General features: G+C 39.5%; 2 protein-coding genes across 3 annotated transcripts in view; one reads left to right on the plus strand and one right to left on the minus strand.

Moving 5' to 3' along the window:
* LOC115772247 (CAP-Gly domain-containing linker protein 4) overlaps positions 1-19,609 on the minus strand; it is a 49,374-nt gene extending 29,765 nt beyond the window's left edge. The window contains exons 1-7 of one of the 2 annotated variants that reach the window (XM_030718326.1): positions 19,514-19,549; positions 15,447-15,509; positions 14,764-14,919; positions 13,263-13,402; positions 12,623-12,716; positions 12,216-12,377; positions 7,726-7,844 (exon numbers count right to left, since the gene is read on the minus strand). In XM_030718326.1, the coding sequence (XP_030574186.1) occupies positions 7,726-7,844; positions 12,216-12,377; positions 12,623-12,716; positions 13,263-13,402; positions 14,764-14,919; positions 15,447-15,486 (711 nt within the window). In that variant the 5' untranslated portion in view covers positions 15,487-15,509; positions 19,514-19,549. Of the gene's footprint in view, positions 1-7,725; positions 7,845-12,215; positions 12,378-12,622; positions 12,717-13,262; positions 13,403-14,763; positions 14,920-15,446; positions 15,510-19,513 lie in introns of both variants that reach the window. The other variant, XM_030718327.1, reaches the window with a different exon arrangement.
* A 2,558-nt stretch (positions 19,610-22,167) lies between these two features.
* Positions 22,168-24,036, plus strand: cimip5 (ciliary microtubule inner protein 5). The gene is made up of 3 exons (XM_030719525.1): positions 22,168-22,644; positions 23,329-23,368; positions 23,742-24,036. Exons 1-3 carry the CDS (start codon positions 22,439-22,441, stop codon positions 23,907-23,909), a joined length of 414 nt encoding a protein of 137 aa, XP_030575385.1. The 5' UTR covers positions 22,168-22,438; the 3' UTR covers positions 23,910-24,036.
* Positions 24,037-24,525: the final 489 nt, after the last annotated feature.

A 24,525-nucleotide genomic window follows, 5' to 3' on the forward strand; every position in this document is an offset into this window, starting at 1 on the left:
TTTTTTTTTTTTTTTTTTAAAACAACAGGCAACCCTAATCATCTCTTCATGTGTATTTTGGATTGATGGGGTAATAAACACAACAATAATCACCTCTAGACAGCTCCAATGCGTTTCATTTAAGTGCCATAATGTAATACCATGCCAAGCTCCCACAGTGAACCATTAAGCACTGTCACACACTCAGATACTGACATGTAGCAAATGCTTTTTGCAACTACACAACAGCCATACCGCATCCAGAGCAGTTAAAACTGCCAGAGATTTGTGGATGAAACTCAGCGATGCTTTTGACTGTACCTCTGCACTGAAAGATGCTTTTAATGCTTCTGCACAACTAATTTCAGACAGGTAGAATACCTGAAACAGATTTGAAACTCCTGCTAATGATTTCTAAATTTTTAAAACGTTTTTAAAGTCCGCCACAAAAAACTACTTAGGTCTCTATGGATGTACCCAGTTCTATATTGTGTACATTTTTTTTTTTCTAACTCATCCATTTGAATACTGGATTTAGGCCAGGGGTCCCCAAACTTGCAGCCCGTGGACCGCTTCCGGCTCCATCTCCTTCTGGTTCGTGAATTGATGTCAAAAATAACATACAATTTGGCCCTTTAAGTTACTTTTTTGACATTTCGCTTAATGCCAAAAAAGTAACTTAAAGGGCCAAATTATGTTATTTCTGACATCAATTTGCAGACTGAAAGTAGGGGGCGGGGCCAGAAGCGGCCTGCGGACTGACTTTGGGCACCCCTGATTTTGGCGCATGGCCACTTTGAGAGATGTCCCCAAACAGGCAGCCAATCAGTATCCGCTTGGTGTCCCCTCTGCTCACTGGAGTCTCTGAACTGGACCTCTCCATGTTTGTGCTGTTTGTGGCTTCTGGAGCATTTTTAATGAAACTGTCTAAAAGAATAACACGGCTTGCTGTAAGAAGCTTGTACTTCAGATTTGGTAAAAGAAACTAGTATTTTATTAGTCTACTTCTTTACACCGTTTACCAGGTATAGACAGCTATCCAAGCTTACTAGCATTAGTTTAACTCTAGGTGCTCACATGGTACTTTTTGGCTCCAACATGGTGGCCACTAAAATGTGGAGTGGAGCACGAGTGGATTCTCATCATCTATGACTAATGAGTGGAGTACATAGAGGTCCTATGATTAATGCTAAAAACTGTAGTACTCAAGTATGCAGGTTTCATTTCCATTATCATGTACAAGCACAATTACAAGTTATCTGCTGACCATTTTTAATCTATCGCCAACTGGGTTAAACATGAGGACAATATAATCTGCATAGACAACTGCGGAGCTTCCTTCACACCAACACAAGAACAGGAGGGTTTATATTGAGAAAGTAAAATAAAGTTGAGTAAGTAAAACACCTTCTGTTATTGTAGACAGCTGAACTTTCCATGAGCTGTATGCTGAAACTCAGAATGTGCAGGGAAACGTGTCAATCCACCCACCAAAAATCCTTCACATACCTAACAGATTTGCAACAGCGGCTCACTTTTAATCTGAAACTGAAAGAAAAATAAGTGAGCAATTCACCACAGATGCCTTTTACCAATGCAGGCAATGATAAGTCGCCACAGCTCACAGTCCATAAGATATGTGGTAAGGGAAGCATGAAATGCCAGCAACTGTTTTATTTTTCCATCTTTTTAATATGAAAAAAAAAATTTTTCCATTGCTCCAATATTCAGTTTGTTGTGATTAATTTCTGCAGTGCCAGTGAAGAGAAATATCAAATTAAACCACTTCCATGCCTGACCTTTACTAAGAGAGGACTGAATTTCTTGGCCTTATATCATGAACACACTGCCAGCCAACACCATCGTTTTTCAAATGCGAATTTCACAATTTGTCAAATACATGACAAGTCAATGAAAAAACAAAACAGTACTGAAATATGTGGCTGATTGTGATACATTACACACTATTACAACTATAAGACTGTTTTACATGTTCAACAGAGCATTAGATTAATGTCACTTTCCTTTGTGTTTGTACTTTAATTCTGAGTAATGCGAACATGACAAAATTACATCAAAAGCACCACAGTATAAAGGACCAAAGCCACCCAAATCAAAAACACTGCCAACCAGCAGTGCTACCCCCTCAGTCTCCAGGCAGCAGAATCTCAAAGTCAGAACACACAATTAGCAAGTCTCAGCAGATCTTAATGGGCTGCATATGAGCTACAGTGACTTTATTCACCATATCAACCCCAAAACAACGGCTAAGTAAGAACCGGGAATAAGAAATGGATTTGGTGTCAGAGACAGGGAGAGGAGCTTGGTCAGCTGGGAGGGGCTCAGAGTAGAGCTGCTACTCCTCCACTCAGCAAGAAGCCAGTCCAGGATGCCTCTGACTAGGATGCCTCTTAGGCAAGGTGTTCCAGGCATATCCCACCAAAAGGAGGCCCCAGAGCAGGCCGAAGACACCCTGGAGAGATTGAATATCTCAGCTGGCTTGGGAATTCCCAGGTGAGAAGCTGGTTGGGGTGAGGGAGTTCTGGGTATCCCTGCTTAGACTGCTGCCCCTGTGACCAGGACCCAGATAAACTGTGTTTTTATTATTATTATTATTTCATTTATTAGCATATTTATTCACTGAATCGTTTTACATTTTTGGATTTTGGTAGTTTAAACCCTCCACGCTAAAGGAGTCTCATCTAAAATCGGCTGGGTAACAGCAAACACACTGGTCCTTTCAAACAATGACAAAGACTACAAAGGGGGGGGGGGGGGGGGGGGTGCAATAATATCAGCGCTTATAAAAGCTGATGCAACATATCTCTAGGGCCAACTGGCAGCAGCAGTGATAAACCTTAAATAATAAAGCAGGCAGAAAATAATCTTCCCTCTGTGGCGTTTTAACTTTTGCTTGGCAAGATAACGACTAAACAGAAACCAAGAAAACCTCTGAATAAAAGTGGGTTTCAAAAAGCCAGGCTGGTAATTTCTAACCACAAAGTCCATATATATCTTGCAAGCTTTGCATTCACTCAGTAAGATATGGAGCCTCTGCTCTCATATTTGAAAAAGGAAATTACTGGATTATGGTGTGTAGTGCTTTGGTGACCTCCAGTGGGAAAATTAGTGCTTACAAAGAACAGGCAATAGACCTGTTTACAAACAGCTTCAATAATTCTTAAGCAAAAAATGTGCAATATTAAAGATAAACACATTGCAAGCTCCATTATGGATATAAAATTTCAAATAAAACCCACAGGCTATCTGCTGGGACCCTGCTGTGTATATATCTCAGCTCAAGATAACAGCTGATCAGAACTGTTCAGCAAAGCCCTCGATCAAGATTTAAATGAAACTGAGATGCAACCGAGAGGCACAAAGGCAAACAGACCAAGCGCAAGATGTCAAAGTAGTGGATCTATTCAAAAATGTCTGTGAAATCTGTATTCTAAGCAGCTGCCGCCTTAGGTGTAAGCTGACAGTTGAGTAAGAAGATGCCAAACAGTAAATGTGCACAAACAAGAAAACCCACTGAATATCGAAAATTGAATAAACTGATAGATTACCTGGCCTTAAGATTGCAATCTGTCCTATTTTTTAACCAAGCAGGCAGATTTCCTCTGCAAAGGTCTCCAACAAATCACTGTAATTCTGTCTAGCAATAAACAAAGGAGCAAAGATTGAATCACATCAGGAAGGTTTGTAAAGGTGAAAGTGGGAAAATTGTGGGAGTCAATTTTCTATTTCAAAGGGAGTTTTGAATGCTACCATCTGAGAAAATGCACGAGGCAGTAACAGTGTCATCACTGCCTACAATCTACTGAAATCCAACACAACAGCTAAGAAACAACAATCAGTTTGTTGAGATTACATCTGAGAAGAGCAGCTTAATCAGATACAGTTTTTAGGGCTACAGATTACAGTGGCGTGTACAGGACTGCATTACTTAAGTTGATCTGGTGCGCTAAAATGATAAGCTGTTAATAAAAGAAGAAAAACAGGTAAATAAACTGCTTATTTATTTCATTTTAATTCAATTTCTCTTGTTCAAGTCTCAAAACAAAGATTAATTTCTCCATAAATACTACTTCCATTAACCCAATCATTAACATCGTTAACAGGTGTTTCTGATTTCACCCATTTTCTTACAGAAGTTTTCATACTTGATGTAAAATATAAATCATGTTTACATTTTTAAAACCCTAACACACCCTCATATCTGTGTGCTCACATGGAGGAAGACTCAGTGCAGCACCACAAGCTCATAATGCAAAATGTGAAGACAGCTACGGGTTCAGCATACATGACGGGATACTTGGAAACTTCACCATTTTTAGATTTTGGGTTTGTTTTGTGCCTTATTTTAGTTACCTTCTCATCCTAGTTTAACTAGAGTTCATACTTCCAACCATCAACTTCACCATGGCTAAAAATTGTACATGTAAATAAACTGTACATGTAAATAACATGTAGACTATGAATTGAGTCCCTGGGTCCAGAACGATCCAATAAGTTTTTGAAATTTTTATGAGAACATCAAGATAATGTCCCAATTTTTTTTTATATGAATCTGATGTACATGTATCCCGATCATCACTTAAAGGCTGCGTTTCATGTAGATGTATCCACAACTTTTTGAATACTCCTAACAAACAAAATCAATCACATCACGTCTGTGGTGGACGTTAAAATAAGGGCAGTAACAGGTAATGCATGCAAACAATGCGCATTCAGGTTCTGTGAAGTTATGCACTCAGACGTTTAACACAATACTCATTAAAATAAGAAAAATAAATAAAAAAAAAATCTGATTTAATTTTCTTTAGTAAGTCACAACACTATCATCAGAAAACTGAAACTAATACTTGTTTTATGGTACCAGTTTGGCTCAGTTTGCATAGGTACTTGTCTACACAAAGGGGTATGCAACCAAGCAAATATGCTTGCATACAGTTCTCCAAGGACCCAACACTCCACATGGTGGATATCTTGTATTTGCAAGAGCGACAGACTGAAAAACAATTTGGCACAGCTGGAATTTTCTTACAATGTGTTACTTCTGACGATGAGATATGAAAATATTGATTGTTATATTTGTTCCTGAATGGTAGGTGATGCTAGCTAGCCAGCAATTTGCAGATGTGTGTGTAAGGTGTTTCAAAACAAAGCGTGCAGACAGTGATAGGTGGTTAAATCAAGACACTGGGGCACCTCCCTCTTTCAATGATACTGAGAAAAGAAAAGGCCAATTAAACATGGTAAATATCCCTCTATGTTTCAAAGAAATTACAGAGAAAGTTGTTATGGCTGTTTGCAACTAAAAACATTTGGGCCATGCATGCTCAAATGTGCGCCAGTTTCTCACTCCCCCTCAGTTGCACCCACAGCAAGCCAGCTTTCCCTGAGTTTACATGAACAGACATTTTCACTTGTCACTGCAGGAGAAATGGTGTAAATAACCTCAAATCAATAACATAAATGATGACTCAGTGGCATTAAGAGCTACAGTAAGTTACATCAGTGAGCCAGCAAGCACAAAGGACTAAGTGAAATATGGCCATCATACCCACACACAGCTATGACACAGCTGTCTGTTTCTGCCCTGTCTGTGCCCAAAGTCATCTTAAAACTATGTAATTAGTTGATGCATCTGGTACTGACAGTCTAGTTGCATAAGCCTCTTAAATATCGTTACCTTTGCAAGTGGTGCAGTTCTTTTAAATTATCATTCTGCACAACTGTTTTGCACATGTGTTATGCTTGCAGAGTAGATGTTTGTGGCATAATTTCACCTACTTAAGGTGTATGCAGGAGAGGGTGAAGTCTGAAGAGGTCAAAGCTCCAGCAACACTTGAATCTCAAAGAACTTTATTGCTGGACTGACACGTTACAGCTTGTGATCTTTACTGAGGTCATTGTAAAACATGCTACAGACAACACTTTAAATTAATTAGGCATGAAGCACAAAGGAAAACAGCAAATCATAAATATCCATGTTGGCAGCCAAAAGGATGGGCTGGGCCTAGTGCTGGACATGTAACAGCATTATTAATGTTATCTGACTCATTCATCTGTCAGGAAAATTAAAATAAAGATTTTAAAATGACCATAAAAAAAGAAATACATCAAAATCAACTAATACTATAAATAATGTGCTATGTGAATAAAACTTCAAATATTTCTGCACTAGGCTGTAAAGCCAATACTTAACAGGGTGCCTGTTATACGCCTAGCTAAGATGCAATGCCATGTTTTATTGCTGCTGTTTTCAAAGTCATGTGACTCGTTAGTAGTAAAACAAATTATTCTGTCATCAGGAAAAATAACTGTTAGCCTCAAATGACACAAACTGTGGCTCCCCCCCACCCCCCACCACCCAATCACTGTGTGTGGAGGAGCTGCCTGCCACTTGGAAAGCCGAAGGGTTTTTTTTTTGTTTTTTTTAACCCTTTCGTGCATAGTGGTCACTACAGTGGACGGCTGTTCAAAGCTGTTCTCTTGTATATGCCTGTGTTTTGTTGTTATAGTTGCATATCAGTCAACACAGTGGATGCTTGTGATCATCCCATACACTGCTACCGATTGGCCAGTCACGGGGAGTTGCTTTTTTTTATTTTTATTTGTCATTTGAATTAACAGAATCAGGATTAATGAATATTAGCAGTAGTGACAGTCAATCTGAGGATGCAATATCATTTTCTGTTATTGGTGTCTTAAATACATATTTCTCTGGTTGAAAAGTCAAATGCATGGTGTCCAGCTGAGTGGACATATTTGTATCTCCATGAAAAATAGGTTCATAAAAAAAAATTTTATTGCATTTTTTTTCTTGCCTAAAGAGAAATAAAAACAAACATTCAGAAAAAAAAAAAAATCTTGACTAAGGTTCTCATAATTCATGCATGAAAGGGTTTTAGCAATATTTGAAAATTTCATATCACACATAAAATTATCACCAGTATACTGGTGGGTCTTATGGTCATGTGACTTCAGTGCAATCAGTGAACACATTGTTAGTAACACATTTGATCCATAATCCTCTAATGCTTCAGCCTTTCTGCCCTTCCATTAAAAAGGTTCTTGGCCAGTTAGCTCATAATATGCATCTTACACAATTTTACTAATTTTACAGATTCATCAGAATACCAGCCGACAGTTGCTTCTGTTGCCTGATAGAAGCATGTTTGCAAATAAGATGGCATTTACCTGTGTCAGCGGCCGACATTTACGTGCTGTGTCAGAACAATTTGGCGTGAGTTCAAAGTGCAAAATGAATGAGCACTGAAAAACCTCTTTGTTTCCTTGGAGCAAAGAGGAAATAAATAACGATTAATTAACTTAATTAATTAAAAGCACTTGAAAACTCATCAACTATGGGTCAAATTTACATTTTAAAGATCAGAATTTTGCATTGGTGCAGCTTTATTATACATCCAAGAAACAACAGCGTGGGTAATTTGCTGACTCTGGAGGTAACAAAAAAAAAATAATAATACAAGATATATTCTGAGAAGATCTTCATTCTTTAACATTGACATTTATGTGACGTAACTGACTCATCAAGCATTGATTCTCATCTCAGTGACTTAAAATCGAAAAAGGAGATCAATACCGATATGCAGCCCTAATTAAATGTAATAATTCTTGGGATGGTTTGATGAAAGAATTCAATCTATCAAACTCACAAGATGACTAGTGAGTCTGCGGGTGCGCGAGACTACGCAGAAGAACTATGGCACTTACTCTGAAAGCAGGATTGGCTCCCAGCTCCAACAGACATTTGACAGCTGATGTGCACAGGTTGGATGCAGCGATGTGCAGAGCTGTGCCAAAATCAAAGTCACTGCAGGTGGCATCAACATCTACAACATAAAAAGAACATCAAGAGGTAAGAAGTACACAGGTTTATGGCTTGTATGGGAGTGTGAACCATTAACTGACACGTTATTGTTATCTTACATCATTTTCTACCTGGTGTCTTAAATGCAGACTCTGAGATTAACTATTATGGGCCATCTCCTGAAATTCTGCCCTGTACACACAGCACCTTTGTTTAAAGATACTTCCTAATTAACCTGTGCTTGCAACACCAGCTCCATTGCCATCACCATTTGTATTTGAACAGACTGCTGAGAACAGGATTGCTGCGTGGTTTGTCAGAATAAATTACGCACCACTGTGACAGCAGCATTGTTGGGCTTTTTTTAAGGCAGAAATCTCAAAGTGTACAATAAATGCACTGGAACTCCAGAAAACTTAATAAGTTAAAATGAGAAAAGTTGGGACAGTCAAGTGGAGTCGAGAATGTGGTTTCCTGAGTTGGCAGACTTGCTGTATAAAACCCTGAATTCCAGATAACTTAAGAAAATTATCAAAGTCCAGGAAACAGCACTCAGAACAAAGAATACTTAAGGTTTTATTTACTTGCAAGGGAGCTCTTTACATTTCAGTGAGACATCATGCAAAAGGCTCGCTGGGGCAGCATCTTGAGCCGTCTTTCATAGGTGCATTTCAAACAGTATACTTTGCTAACAAGATAAGGAAGAGATGCCTCTGCAGCTTCTCACAGTGACAACACTGACTCCACTTCCCAGCATCAAACGCAATGTTCAAGGTTAAGGTGCACTCCTTCGCTTGCCACACACTAATTAGCTCTATAACTTCTATGAGAAGGAAGCAGAATAAGACATAAAGAAACATGCTCTAAATGATTATCTTTTCCAGCCTGTTGCTCTCTCCCAGAATACTGTGTTCCTTCCATCGAGGTCAGGACCGGAGAGGGAGTTACACATTCTTTCAGGCATAGACCGACACAGCACAAAGCATCTCTGCTGACAGTCGGGCATGACAAAAGCATAGTGATTATAACACTCAGAGTTTTTCCAACAATAACTCAGAAAATCCACATCTGGAAACCGAGCCCAAATCTATGGTTCTGCAGCATCTGGCAGCTGCTCTCAGCGTTCATTATTTCGCTCGACTATTTACAGACTTATGAAACGTGGAGGTCGTTCTTTTTACTTTATTTACAATGCAACTGAAAAGAAACACAAGAATGCAAACAAAACAGAAATGTGGGGGGGGGGGGGGGGGGGGTCACACCCAGTACTAGCCTAATAAAGTACCTAAAGTACCTAATAAAGTGGCCTGTAAGTGTGTATAGGTCCTAAAATAATCCTCAGACATAATGAAGTCTGATAGTAATACATGTATTGTGTTAGTATTTTAGGCCTCATTTGCAAAGTGTGTTGGTCTCCTAGGGGAGTGGTTTTCAGAATACAACAACGTGCACTGATTCTATTGTAAATAATAATTTTGACAATATTGACAGTAATAGAGCAACTATGATGGTAATTTATAAATGTCTATAGCACATGAGAGAGGACATTCAGGTTTGGTCTCCTGTAAACTCCTCACCCAGCTGTTCGACCAAAAAAATATTTTTAAAAATAAAGACATTTGCATACAAACATTCTAGTTTCTGCTTGTAGTCCAAGGTCTACAGACCAATCACTTTTGGTTTCATGCAGGTAAACAATCTGTGTGGAGTTCAAAAGAGGGACTGCATTTACTGAAATGCAATCTCAAAACAATCTATGACGGTCTGAGAGCGATTTTGCTCTTTAATAGGTTTTTTAAAATTTATACACAGTCATAAACAGTGACTGGTGAGCAGAAAAGGAAGTCTTGGCCCAGATGCATGCATAGCAAAGCCCCAAAACACTGGCCGTCATCCCAAGAGGCTAAGTTATCAGACAATAGCACGAAGTTTCAAGATTGGACAGAACGTCAGCTGATTTGGCAAAGGGACAACTGAGCTGAATGAAAACCTAGAAGATGACAGCATTCAAAATATAGAACTATCAAAAAGCACTCCAAACCAAAACAAGTGATATAATGTCTACAAAAAAACCCCAAAAAAAGCATGAAGAAAACATACATCCCAAAACAGGTTTTTACTGTTTAGTAATTAGTCTGTATTTGTGTGTGATAATGAGAAAACCATCCACACTCTGTGCATTTCTCATTTACTGAGACAAGCTTTCCATGAAGCACCTTCTTCAAGACGCACGTCCATGAACAACGCTGCTCTCATTACCATTTGTTCCTTCCAGCACCATCGACAAGGCTTTATCTGCTGAGGAGCAATTTTTCATAAATCAAACGTCACAGCTATAAGAAACGAGTGAAGATCAATCAGCATACAATACACTACAATACAATACAATACACTCCTGCTGCCAGAGTCCATCTGTACTATTAAATCTTTACACAATGAGTCGCCAGTAGGAACAGCTAATCACAGGGCTTCATACATGTTCCATTTTAATAGAAAATACATTTTATCAAAGTCTGACGTAAAGAAAATTTGGACCTTATTTGACCTTGAAGAGGTCAAAGGTCACTCCCTATATCCCTATATGTTGTCAATACAAACAATGGCAGTAAGAAACCGTTTTAAATAGCTTTATATGGCATTATTATCACCTTCAGATCAATCTACTGTCCTAGAAGGAGAGGTCAGAGGTCAAATGTGACGTGATATTTTAATCTTTACATGGTACTTTCTATATTGGGACCATTAACAAGATCTCAGGCAGCAGCCAGTCTGATATAGAGCCAGCAGCTCGCAGATGGAGCAAGGAGCCTTGACTGTGTAGGGCTTTAAAAACCAGCAATAAAATCTTAAAAATCAATTCTAAAACCAACAGGTAGCCAGTGAAGGGCTATAAGGACTAGTTTAATGTGGTTGCTTGTTTTGCTAAATGTTATAAATGCCTGGCAGAAGCATTTTGAATTAACTGTTGCTGGTGTATGTTACAATGAATGATGCTGGAGTAAAGTACCTTATAGCAGCCAAGTCTGGAGGAAATAAAAGCAGAAATGAGTGCATTTTAGACATCTGTCTAAGCTGAATGAAATATGGCTGCATAACGACCCCAGCAATTATCAGACAGCAGGATTTTTTTCCTGCATACACAAATTTTTTGATACGTCCTAAAAGAGATTTTGTCCAAGGCAGTGTTTCCCCACACACAGACTTTAAATTGGGTGGCCGCCAGAGGTTAATTTTGCAATTTATTTTTTCTATTCGTCCCAGTGATGGGATCTTATTTTAAAGACTTGAACAGTGATCTAACCAGCTACCTTCCCCTCTCCTGCTTTCTTACCAGCAGGCTGATCAGATCACTGTTGTGGCAATCCTCAATGTCATTCACCTGCTTTATAGTATCTCTTATCTCACCGCTGGACTTACTCCAGCTCCACCCGTTTTGATTTTAACAGTGACAGGAGTCCCTGTGCTGCTATGGAGATCTGTTGTGAGCAGGTGGAATACCTCCAAAGACTACTGTCACTGCTGATCTGTCCACATGATGAGGAACTCGCTTAAGAGGCAGCTGATTGCTACTGCGCTGTTATTTAGTCTCAGAGTTTTTCATCCATCCATTCTCTTCCACTTATCCTGCTCAGGGTCGCGGGTGGGCTGGAGCCTATCCCAGCTGTCAGAGTGAGAGGCAGAGTACACCCTGTACAGGTCGCAGGCCAGCACAGAGAGACAGACAACCATTCACACCTATGGGCAATTTAGAATCACCAATTAACCTAACCCCACTAACTGCATGTCTTTGGACTGTGGGAGGAAACCAGAGTACCCGGAGAAAACCCACACAAACATGGGGAGAACATGCAAGCTCCACACAGAAAGGCCCGGACCAAGGTGGAATCGAACCTAGACCTTCTTGCTGTGAGGCAGCAGTGCTAACCACCACACCACCGTGCTGAGGTTTTATGAAGAATATTTATTGATTTCTTTAACAAAGCGTGGGTGCACAGACACACACACCTTGTGCCTTTATTACTGCCATAAATACAATCTAATTCAGTGGGAAGGACTAAAGAAAATTCACAATTTAATCAATGTCAGACTGTAGAAGAAATATTTGTAACCAGTGTTGTTAATTAAGAGTTCTTTTACTCCATCAAAACCAAACATTTTTGTTGGTACCAACTGTAGAAATTAAACAGAAAATACTTTCCAATAAGGCAACACAGCCGTTGCCTTCACTGCTGAGCATCAATCTTGCTTATAAGCCTCGTCACCCCCAAAGGCCCAGTTTGAACCAAGAAAATCCCTGAGAGGCTGTTTATTTGAGAAAATACAATATCTGCCTGTTCTTACAGCTAGGGTGACCTTTCCTCTCTCTCTGCTCCTGCTGCAGCTCTGCGCTCACCTCCAGGCTGGGATGCCTGCAGCACCACACGGATAAGCTGGGGCACATCAAAGTAAGCAGCGTAGTGCAGCGCCCTCATGTTGGTCCAACGTGAGCGAAGGTTTGGATCCGCACCAAGGGTGAGGAGTTGGCGAGCAAAGCTCGCTGCTGTGTCTGCATCACCTGAGGAATAGGTCACAAACACAGGTGTTAGAGTTGAGAGGAGTCGTAGTAACAGAGAGTAAGTCAGCTCAAGAGAGTGTGTTTAAGAGGCAGTTGATGAACAGCAGCACTTAACTGAAGTATACAGAATAATGCTCAGTAGTACAGTGGCAACATGAATTAACACACACAGAAGCCAGAGATATGTTTGTATACTTTTACTCTGCAGCTGGGGGTGCTTATTCGCCACCCCTGTCAATACTTACCGATGCCTGGGGCTCCGGCCTTGCAGCAATAGTGCAGGAGGCTCATGTCTGTCAGACCATCTCGATCGTTCACACCACAGCCTCTCTTTAGGATCTGTGCAAAGACACGATATGCAATGTGTGCCACTAAGGATGTGGTGTTGGTGCACAAAAACATTCCACAATACACTGAAGTGAAATCAGTGGGAAATGATGTGATGAATGACAAGCAATCTGAGCCTCATAACTCTTCTCATCTTTAATCTGGACAACAACTGTTGCACAAGCTGACATTGAAACAAGGTATTTATTTCTCAAGGGTAACAGTAACACAGAAAACAATCGCCTTCTTTTACCCTTGAGACGAGTACTTCCCTGCACAATTTACTGCAATGCAGCTACTTTGTGTAGCTCGCGTAGAAGGGTTTTGGGGAGGGTGTCTGCATGGAGTCCATTAACAAAAACAACACAAAAAAAAATATATATATATATATATATATATATTTAAATAAATTTTTAAAATCAGAACTTAATTTTAATCTGAAGTCGTCTGGAGTTTCAGCTGATCTTTTCATGACAAAAAAAATAAAAGTATTACTGCCAGAGAAGGGACTGCTGAAGGCAATGGCATTCAGCAGCAGTTGGACTATTGTTACGTCACCTCGTTGCCGATGAGATCGATGTTCTTCTGAACCTGGGGCACCCACTGCCTGAGGACAGCAAACAGCTCCGGTATGGTAGTGCTGGGATCCAAAAGAACCTCCCTGCATTGCGGCTCACTGGGGTCAAAAAAAGAGAACTCTGGAAGCGATGGAGAACAAAAGTGACACATGTTAACTATAATGAGGAGTGGGACTGGAAATACTTCTCTCCTGTGTATACACATGAAGCGAGCACGTGTGAAACTCTGCAGCACAGACATTTATTAAGTTTCTGCAACTGACTGTTCAATCAATTCAGTCAAATTACTAATCTTGGGAAATGCCCTTGCTGCCCTTGCAGAGGAAAATGAAAGCAGATGTAACAGTGGATGGCACGCCGTGAACCAAATGAGGCATTAGATGACCGAGCTGAGGCTGAAGGCAAATTACTTTCACTGTGAAAGGCCAAAAGTTAACACTAACTGCAGTCAGCCTAGGCTGTAAGTATTTGAGCATGACATTTTTTGTAATTTTGGCTCTGAGTGCTACCACAGAAATCTGAAATGAAACATTCTGATTAAAGATTTAACTTTCAGAGGGTCTTGAATAAAAAAAATTTTTTAAAAAGCATTAACCATTTAAAAATTATACTTTATTACATAGTCTCTCAATTTTTACTGGTTCAAAAGTAACCAAAGAGTTGACTGAAAAAAGGTTTTATCTTCAAGTGTCAGCTGACTTCTGTTCACCTTCAAAACCTACCACAAAAGCAAAAGCTTCTTTCAGAAATCAAACTTTCTTCAAGTGCCTAGTCAGAGACAACTTTTCAGCTACTGAAGCCAAAACTGAGGACAGAAAGACCCTCGAACAAGCAGGAACTGAAGATGGCTGCAGCAAACAGTCAGAGGAGGAATTCTGCAGTCACTATATAAAAAAAAAAAAAACTTTAGTTTGTCCAAATACTTCAGAGTTTACTGAACAGTAAATGCAATATTTTGGTTAAGCTGAAAACCTGCGATTCAAACACAACTTGGTTACTTTGTTACCTCCAGCAAGGAGATTATATTCTTGGTAGCGTTTGGCTCGAAAAGTTTTGAATGAATTCTGATAAAACTTTGTGGGGGTGCAGAGTGTCCAATCATGTTAACAATCCATTAAAATTTGGCTCACATCCACAAAGGTCTTCAAGGTCAACTTAATGATTTATTGGCCCAAAATTGACAAAAAAGCCTTATACAGTAACTTAGAAACTATGATTCTTACAAGTGGGGTGTGTATTGACAACATACAGGCACAGTCACCCTTATCTGATTTTTACTGCACTACAAACTTCTTAAAGTACATTTAAAAGAAGAAAGAAAACAAAATGAATATATAAAAACTACAATAGTGTGTTAATTTACACCATCAAACCTTTCTTCAGTCTTATCCCTTGCGGCATGACACAGTCTGCCGGTGCTGCAGAGAGGGATAGTGTTAACTAATGTCACACTGCTCCACAGTGTGAACGTGAATACTCACCACAGTCACTGGGCATGGGTGCAGAGGCCACCTGGTGGATCACTGGACGCTGATGAGAAGAGAGTCTAGCGAGTCTAGTGCAGCAGCCCAGGACTGTGTCGCCTTCCACAGGCTCTGAAACATCCTCCTTTGTCATCTCCCCCTCAGGGCCTGCGGCTGGAACAATATTAGAAGTCCTATTCTGAGAACACAAGTAGGTCTAATCTCTCAATAAAAGCACACAGGCTACAGTGCTTTCATTTGATCTGGCAATGCAACACAAGGAAATGCAACTAGAAAAGGCATTTAGAACTAAGGTAATGTAAATGGCATGTTATATAAATCTGTGGTGTTGTTGAGGAATATAGGTAAAGACACATTCAAGCTGTCACTTCAACAAGAAAATCAGTATTTGACTCGTAGCACCTTTGAGAGACTGTTTCAGCTTTCCTGCAGATTATAAAACAAAGAAAGGTTTTGGTGAGCATGCCAAATCACTAATCTTGAAAAAGTGACATTTTAAAGGGAACACAGGAAGTTCTGATAAAGGAACAACCCTCAGAGGCTGAACTAGAAGCATACTAACACACACACACACACACACACACACACACACACACACACACACACACACACACACACACAGACGTAAGCCTGGGAAAGCAGCATTGAGCCTAAAATCTTCCCATCCAACCCTCACTCACTGTCATCTTCTCCTTTATCCTCTTTCTTGTTGATCTCCATGAGAGCCTCCCAGTCGAGCTAAGCTAAAAATCAAAAGACACAGACTGGGTCCAGTAGAACATCTAACCAAAATCCTTCCCAAAATAACTCCAAGGCTCAGTGACTGCCACCCCCTCCTCAATCTCCAATAACACCCCCACTCTCTCTGATTATACCCTGTTGATCCCCTGACTCCCAGGTCCAGCAGCTATTTACAGCCTGAACACTTTCAAGCCAGGGATCGTGTACTTCTGACTTTCCCCAGCTGGAATGTCACTCTCACTTTCCACTCTTGTGCACCTCTGACCCCACTGGCACAGGCTAGCTAAGCGTAACCTCCCCAGTGCAGGGAAGATGATCTGTAGGCCGAGAGTGCAACCAAAGGGGAGGAAGGTGGTGGCTTTGATTAGGAGGACTGTCCTTCACCATAAAGGCCAGTGTCCGATTCCCCCTGACAGGAAGCATCGGTCCTACTAAAGCAACCACAGGACAGACACTGAATACCTATCAGCTTCAGGGGAGAGTAGAGCTGACTTCTACAGCCTGATCTTTATCCATCTGGGGTAAAGAAAAAAAAACTTCTAAACTAAATATCTGAGCAAATGCACAAGGCATTTGTAGAAATATTGCAAGAAGAGACGCATATTTCAAAAGAAAAAGTAAAAGTTAATATTAATGAGTCCAATCTCTTTAAGTGGTGAAGATATGTGACAAGTGGGTCAGCATTAGCAAGACAAGAGCCCTGAAATTAAAGCACCCAATTCACTTTTCAGCATGAACTGTATTTTTTTTAATAAGCCTGCTGGATTTCTCACTTCACAGTCTGACTTTCTGATGGCATGCTGAGGTGAAGCTCTGACTAAACAATGTGATTATTTCTCAAGAAAATTCAAGCAAAAAGCAAAAGGTATTTCATGTCATAAATAGACAATTAAATCCTGATGGGGTGATTATCACATGACCTAGAAAACTGTTTCTTCTGGCCAGGTTAAAATAATGAAAAACGCCTGCATGAGGTCCATCTTTGCCAGTATGAGATGCAGGTAATAAGAGGCAGACTAGCAAAGCTACAAACAAAAAATTCAGGAGCCATTTTTTTCCCCTTCTGGTTCCATGTGTCCCGGACAGGATAGTTCAATTTTTGAGGTCAGTGACACTGTATGTTAATTACATAAAGTTATTATATTTAATTATCTAACATGCACATTGCTGCTAACAACAGAGATGTGGAAATCCTTTTGTTTGCAATCAGATCTAAGTGAAATTCATTTTAATTACTGAATTTTGTAGTATTATATTTGCTATACACACACACACACACACACATATATATATTCTAGCAGGGAATGTAATTTCCATCTTTTATGTAGCTGGAGAGTGGGATGAGAAACTACTTCTAACCTCTCTGAGGTCACTGACTGGATGACTGCAGATTAGGACTCTGCAGTGTGATTTGAGACAACGGCCTACTTCTGCAATAAGCCTCTTTTTGTTTGCCTGACCTACATGATGTCACCGTCCTCCCATCCTCACAGCTACTGAAGAGACCACTGTCACATATTTCTGATGATGGGACTTTTAAGTACCCATTAGCAAACTACCCATGTAATGCCAGCATCATTACATCAACAAAAATTATAGTTCATTTTTAGAAATAAAAAAATAAATAAAATTAGATGCAGCAGTACCGCTGCATGCCAACACAATGTGCTTTATGTTGTTTGTGAGAGTTTTGTTTTTTCAGGTTAACAAGCTTGAATATCTAAAATATCAGAAAGGCATACCCTGTGCAATCAAACGCCCCAATTATTTTTAATAGTACATATGCTTTGGCATCACTCTGAAAATCTCAGGACTTTCACTCATTTTCAACAGTATGGAAGCCCCTTTATGCCCTTTAGGTAAAAAGATGTCACATAGGATGTATAACAATGAGAAATAAAGTTATTTTTAATCACAATCTCATTTTGTGCATAGAGGAATTTTTGGTACTTTTTTGCCAGGAGCCAAAGGAAAATAACCATCATTATAAAACTTAACCTGACAGCCTTCCATTTTTTTGCAGGACGTAGCCTAATGGCACGGAAAGGATAACGGAAACGTCATGTGGGGTTTTTTTTTATTTATTTACATTTGCATTAAAGGCTTTTTTTTTTTCCCCTGAAAAAAAAAAAAGGAAAAAAAAACCCTTAATAGGCAACTAGCTTTCTACTGTTATTAGTTTGCTCATTAAAAAAATATTTTTGTGATGACATTGGGGGCATTTTCAAGCCTTTTCTGTGCAGTGTTTTATCTGGAGCCATTTTCAAATAGCTATATCATGAGAACTACTTAAGCTATGCCATTCAAATTTTTAGGCCATATGTCTGCTACTATCACTTCAGGAATATGACATTTCAAAAGTGTAGTTAAAGTTCAACTTAAAATTCTGAGAGCTTGAAAATGAGATAGTCTGGCCTGCACTAACATATTTGAAGGTCTGTGGAAAGAACAATTTCAAAGATGGGGGGCTTGAAATTTAGAACATAGATTCCAATTCATGAGGTTTACTCAATACCACAAAACTACTTAAATCAGCTGAATGGCCCTAAAGACATTAGAGCTTGGAAATGGGGAGAAAAAAAAAAAAAAAAAAAAAAAAAAAAGAAAAAGGATTTTCATGCAAGTTCATTTTGACATTGTAAAAAAAAAAAAAATGCCATCATCGAATAACTAACAATTTGATTTTTCTATAAAGACTTGATGTCTGGTTATAACATCTAAAATTTGTGATGGTGTTCACATATTTTTGTTCACAGGCAGCACGGCCTCAGAGTGTATATTCTAACAGACAGATTTCATGATAAGAGACCTTAAATTCCACAATGTGCATCTCATGCACCAGGCTGAATTAGTCTTTAGCTATAGAAATAAAGAGGCATGAAAATTTATGAAAATGCCTTTTTTAACCACAATTTCAGCAAGTGTTGTGTTACTTTTGATATGATGCATTTCTTTTTGTTTACAGCCAATAACATCTAATAATTAATTGTCTGCACAGTTTATTTGTTTTTAACTCTTAGTAATTCTCCCATCAGTATTTTTCAGATACTATATTTATCAAAACAACAGCTTTCTAATTTTTTTTTTTTTGAACAATTGTCAGTGGTGGGATTTATGATGTCATGGTCAGTGCAACATCCAAGTTGAGATGCATGTCACTGATTGCTGAAGTGAGGTGGATGTGTGGATTAGCCTGATTATGCAAAGACGGGGGCTACTGTTACCACAACTGGACGCAGGTATACACTCAAGGAGTATGACATCAAAACTGCTGACAATTACTATTGCAATTAAGATTTTTCATGTAACAGTGATGCTTTGACATGGGCTTTAATCAGCCTGGATCATTTAAAATACCAGTGGACATCTCACTCTCTCACAGCCTATTATCTAATATCCTGTGGCTGCAGAGATGACTTATTTGGGGTTTGTTCATAGCATAGTTTCTGTTACTTCAGGGATGGCTGCTTCATTTATATCCACCAGTGGCTAGCTAACTTGGTCTTCACAGTGGAAGAGGTCATCCCCCCTTATCAGTAACCACTCCATCCTCATCTCACACTTGTGTAGCCCCTGAGCAAAGTAAACTTTAGCATGTCATCTTTTTAAACGTCCACATATGAATTTACTTAGTTTCCAATTAACTTTGTCATCTAAAAGCTGTCATTTATCCGCGCTACATGCTGACAGTCACAGTTAGCCCGCTAGCATATGTTCAAAAGCCGGGTCGGGCTTAGCGACAGCTAAAGCACACCTTATACAACTAATACTGCAATTAATGCTCAGTCACCTATAGGCAGCTAACAGACGCTGCTTTCACTGTGTGAATGTGAAATGTGGGAAAAGTTACTCAGAGCCCTCCTCTCACTCACCTTAGCTCCCTGACGTTGATGTTCCCAACACAAACATCATGCCAAAACCATCCCAGCTATTTACAATGCACTTAATGAACACAGAGCGAGACAAGCTCCCTGTGAGGCTGCTAAAAATGTAGCTTTAACGTTACCTTCACCTCGCTGGTTGTTTTGATCCGCCCATGGGGAAAATGTCAGGTAGCGGATTTAATTTCCGTCCATTCTTACCAGACGCTGCACAGCTGAAGTACTTCCTGTTTTAGCATTGAGGCTTCAGAATAAAGGCGGGTACAGTGCACTTCCGGCGTTCAAAATAAAAGTATTACAGCGATAGTATACACACACGCAAACTCTACTTAAAAACATTAAATATCTCTTGAATGTTTCTTGAAAACATGCGGCCCGGCAACCAAAAATTTAAACATCATCTAACTTCCAACATTTTGATAGCATATGCTTCAAGGAAACTTTAACATTTAATAACATGTCTGCATATACATTTTTGTTTGCCTGTTCTGTTTATCTTTTCTGGTTTGAGCAACAATCCACTGAGTAAAGTGTTTTGCCATCCAGTAAGCAGGTCAGGCTTTAATTGTTTTTTTACATATTACTGGAAAACAATCAGAAACTGGACACCAGAACCTACTGAAGGATTAAAAATCCTAGAAATACCTTGTCTTTCTGAATTGCACTGTACTATTTTGGATACAAAAATATACTCTTTTGGATCTAGACATTTTTGTTTGCTTGTGCAAATGTGTAAGTGGACAATTGGTGGAGGACAAGGAAGTGAAGGAGGGTGGGCAAAAGACAAAAGACCATATATTACTGTTTATTATTGTGTGTAATTTCAAAAAAATGAAAAAAACAGCAAAATGTGCATCATTGTCATATGAAACACTTTGATGAGTACTAAGTCCATTTCATGTTTTAATTCTAAAATTCACAATTATTCCACTAAGATAAATCACTGTATAGGAATGGGGCCCTCATTTTGTTGATGCACTACCTTATTCTGAAGCACCCCAACACAAACATCCCAACACAGCAGAAACTCCTACTTTTAAACAGATAACGTAAGGTGCAACAGAGATGGATGGTGCAAGAGGCCACTTTTAAGTCTAATTCCTCTCTTATTCTTGGCTGCCTCAGTCTGGGAAGTTGTGCTGCACATCTTTCTTTTCAGCAGAAGGTAATTTCTCAGGGCGACACTTTCCTCGAATATCCATTCAGACTGACAAGCCACTTTTAGTCAAGATTCAGTGATGGGTGCTGGTGTTTATTGAACCTGAAGAGCCCTCTGCATGTGTGACTGCTTCTGTCCTGAAATGTAGGAGAAGAGGACACAACTGCAGACTGCTGCGACTGACTTGGAATAAACAAAAAGCGAGCCTTTATTGTTGCAGTTGTAGATCCAGAGTATAAAATCCCAAAGTCCCAAAACAGACGCAAACACTGCATGGAAACACACAGGGAGCGAACAAGGCTGGAACACAGTATGACGAGCAACCTGAGGCTTTAAATAGACACAGGAGGCAATCAGGGTGAGTGGAAACATAAGGGTAAGAAGACACAGATGAACACACAGGAAAGTAAAACTAAAGGGAAAGCACAACAGACAACAGACTCACAAAATAAAAGAGCAAGTATCTAAACAGAGAGACAAGATACTAGCATTCAGTTAAACATAGCGAAACACAGGAGAGGCTGCACTCAACTAAAGCACAGAGAATCAAATATCAAACTCTAAGGCCACTTAATCATATTTCTAAAACAGACCTTAGACTGTTAGAATAATAATTTAAAACAAACCAATGATGAAACTCAGCCAGATAATAATCAAAACTACCACTCAAGACTGACTCTCAAAAAATAATCACAGAAAATGACCCTGAAAAACCCCACAGACCATGGCAGCTTCTTCCTCCTTTCTGTTTGACATTCAGACACTGGTGTCTTATTTGTGTTTATTTGGCTAATACATGCAGAAATTAAGTGCAAAAATAATTACTAGTATAAGCACAATATGAATTTAGTGTGGAGCAACAGATTTTTAAAAAGGCTACTCTAGATTTGATCTATTTTCAAGCAATGGTTCTCAAGGAGAAGCAGAGCATGAATGGCAGCAGAAAAATATAAAGAGAAGATAGATTTTTGTCCTTCAAACGATAAGCTCATAGAGGACAATAAACAGCTCCCACAAAGCTGCAAACTAACAGGGAAAAAAGGCTGAGAAAAACTCAAAAGAACTGTTTTTCAAGACATCCAACAGACTGACACAAAGTGAATGACATAGACCATAAGTGAATTTTATTTATACATAGTGCTTTTCAAAAACAAAAGTCACAAAGTGCTTTACAGTACAAAATAAGACACAGAAATTAAAATGTGTGAATACATAAAACTAAATAAACGCAAGCCTGCACAGGTGGGTCTTACTGTAAGCTTCTTTTTAAAGATATCAGCAGTGTCCACAGATCTGCAGCTGACCTCAGACAAGCTTCGACTGTGACTGTTTTTAAATCTAAGTTGAAGACATGTCTTTATGTAAAGCTTTTGGAAACTGCTGATTTGTGCAGCTGTGATTGGAAGATTGAAGACAACTGGATATCATCTGCGTAACAGCTTTAAAGCTTTAAAATCACTCAGGCGGTGTCCAAATAGACATTATTTCTTTTTAGAGGGTGAACAACAGTTTAAAATATGAATGGCACGACTTCTACACTCGCATGTTTCATTCTCTGGCATTGATCAGTTGCAAGTCTGAGGAGAATATTGGCACGGACCTGTCGTCTTTAACCTTGTCAGACTTTACTACATACATGCGGGCTTATGCTGTTATTATTTGGGTATTACCTGCGGACAGTCGCACCTGGAACATGTAAACAAACATCACCAGTTAAGAGGATCGCCAGTTTTAAACCGGAACACCGGAAGAGCGTTTCCATGGAAAAGTAAACAAAACGACTTAAATCCTGGCAGTGATTTCATCCACTCTCATTTGATTGATCCAGTAACTGGTCTGTGCGTAGTTGAAAAGCTAAACACCTGCATTCCTTATTAATCCAGCTACCGCGATGGACTTGAAACCTATTACGCGCGCGTCCTCTACAGGATACCGGCTACCGGGGCGAGCAATGGGGACCAGAGCGACAACTGAGGGCCTGTCGGGCACGGCACGATGTAAAGGACAGGCGGCGCATGGCGACAAGGATGACCCAGTTAAACGGGACCAGTTTTGGAGGGAGATGGTATGGAGGCAGAGGAGAGCAGCCCTGGAATGGTGAGCATGGCTTAAAGTAGGCTAGATAATCAGGTGAGTTTTCCAGGAGGAGGCACAGAGGGGACCAAGAACAAAGCAGGCGGGCATGGAAAACAGAATATTTGATCATATACAAATAAAGGTGTGTAGAAAAAAAAAATGAGCATGATTTTCAGGCTCATGAAAAGCGGTGCTGCACAAGAGTTTACTGTACTGAATAACTTCTGTAAGGTGGAGAAACAAGTATTTAGAACCAATACTCAGTATTACTCAAAATACTACTTAAAAGTACAAAACTATACACGTGCTGTATATACGAATGTATTGGCTCATATTTATTGATTCATTAATGTGTATCACTTCGGTGTTGTAGCTGCAGATTATTTTAATTACTTACATACTGCTGGGTAGCTTCTTATGTAATATTACAGGATCTTATATTAACAAGTTTATATTGTAGGGTATTTAAAACAAAAAGCAACTGAAGTTTTAAAATAATAGAACAAAGTACAATATTTGCATCCAAATTATAGAAGTAGAAAGTAGCATAACAACAACAACAAAAAAAAACTGCAAGTAAAACTGTAGTTGAGCAAAAGTACTAAGTTACATTGCACCAGTGATCCTGTCAAAAGTTGTGGCAGATCATATTAATTTAAAAATCAATGAAGCTAAATAAAACTAACCAACAGAATCTGTTTGCAGGGAGGAGAACTGGGACAGCAACAAGGAATTTTATCAGACGGTAAGAAAACTGTAGGTAACACGAGGTTGTATAAAGAAGGTGCAGCGGTAGTCCCTTTATGCTACAAACAAAAAGAATGATAAATGATCAAATAAAACTACTGTTGATTGTGACTGAATAAAGTTGTTTTTTTTAAAAAGAAGTATTTATTTTTTTAAAAGATGTTTCTACTGAAGCATAAGACTCCTCAAGACTAGAAAGTTGAACCAGAGAGACCATTTTTACCTTTTGGAAATAAAAACCTAAAATATTAACCACTTACAATGGTACATCAACTAGATATAAAAGTCAGTAATATTAGACTTTTGTAATATTGTGAAAAAAGCAGCTTGAACTGTGACCTTCTGTGACATTACCCCCTATGTGTTTCCAGGGACTTGTGAAGCCGGAGGAGCCTTTGCCAAACTACGTGTCACTCTTCTCTGATCACGTTCCCAACACTGCCAACCAGATAGTTGGTAGCAGACTGTACACTCCGCTGGGACGTGAATTGGTTAGACTGGACAGGCTGATACTCTGGCCAGCAGGCCGGTGCAAATGACCCAGAGCTGACACTCGGTTAGGCCACTCTGGACACTCAAACAGAATTGCAGAAACAAGCACAAAACAACTTGAAAGCAAGAATAAAGTGGCTTAAACAAACCAATAAAAAAAAATAGCACAAACTGCAAAAACATCTATGAATTTACCAGTTGAGCATCTTTCCTACTTACTGTTTTATATTTTTCACATTTCTAACCCATTCTTTCATTGGTCATGTCTTTTATTTCTCTGAAAAAACTCGTATCTCAGTGTTTCAACATATGAAGGAAGGAACTGCTATCACAACTAGAGATTGACGAGGTACAAAACAAATGCTACAGCAAGAGGGGGAGCCAGGACAACATGTCGGGGGAGATTTCATCATCCCCACACTCACACCCCACCCACACGCAAGCAAAGACTCACAGCCTTGACTAACCGCCTGAAGAGGTATACTAGAGAAGCCAGGAGAATAAACCAGATGTTCTCTGGTTTGACGGTCCCCTGATCCCCAAAGACCCCCAGAAGGGACCAGTCCCATCCAACTACCAGCCCATAGTACAGCATGGAAACTCCTGTCAGCCAGCTGGACATCATAGTGGTGGGCAAACAAAGGAAGAAGGGTGTAGTGATAG

The sequence above is a fragment of the Archocentrus centrarchus genome, chromosome 22 (genome assembly GCF_007364275.1).
Source record: "Archocentrus centrarchus isolate MPI-CPG fArcCen1 chromosome 22, fArcCen1, whole genome shotgun sequence".
NCBI lineage: Eukaryota > Metazoa > Chordata > Actinopteri > Cichliformes > Cichlidae > Archocentrus > Archocentrus centrarchus.

Coding starts and splice junctions, on each gene's coding strand:
- cimip5 (XM_030719525.1), top strand. CDS start 22,439: ATGGACTTGAAACCTATTACGCGCGCGTCCTCTACAGGATACCGGCTA. Junction 22,645..23,328: donor AGGAGAGCAGCCCTGGAATG/GTGAGCATGGCT, acceptor ATCTGTTTGCAG/GGAGGAGAACTGGGACAGCA. Junction 23,369..23,741: donor ACAAGGAATTTTATCAGACG/GTAAGAAAACTG, acceptor ATGTGTTTCCAG/GGACTTGTGAAGCCGGAGGA.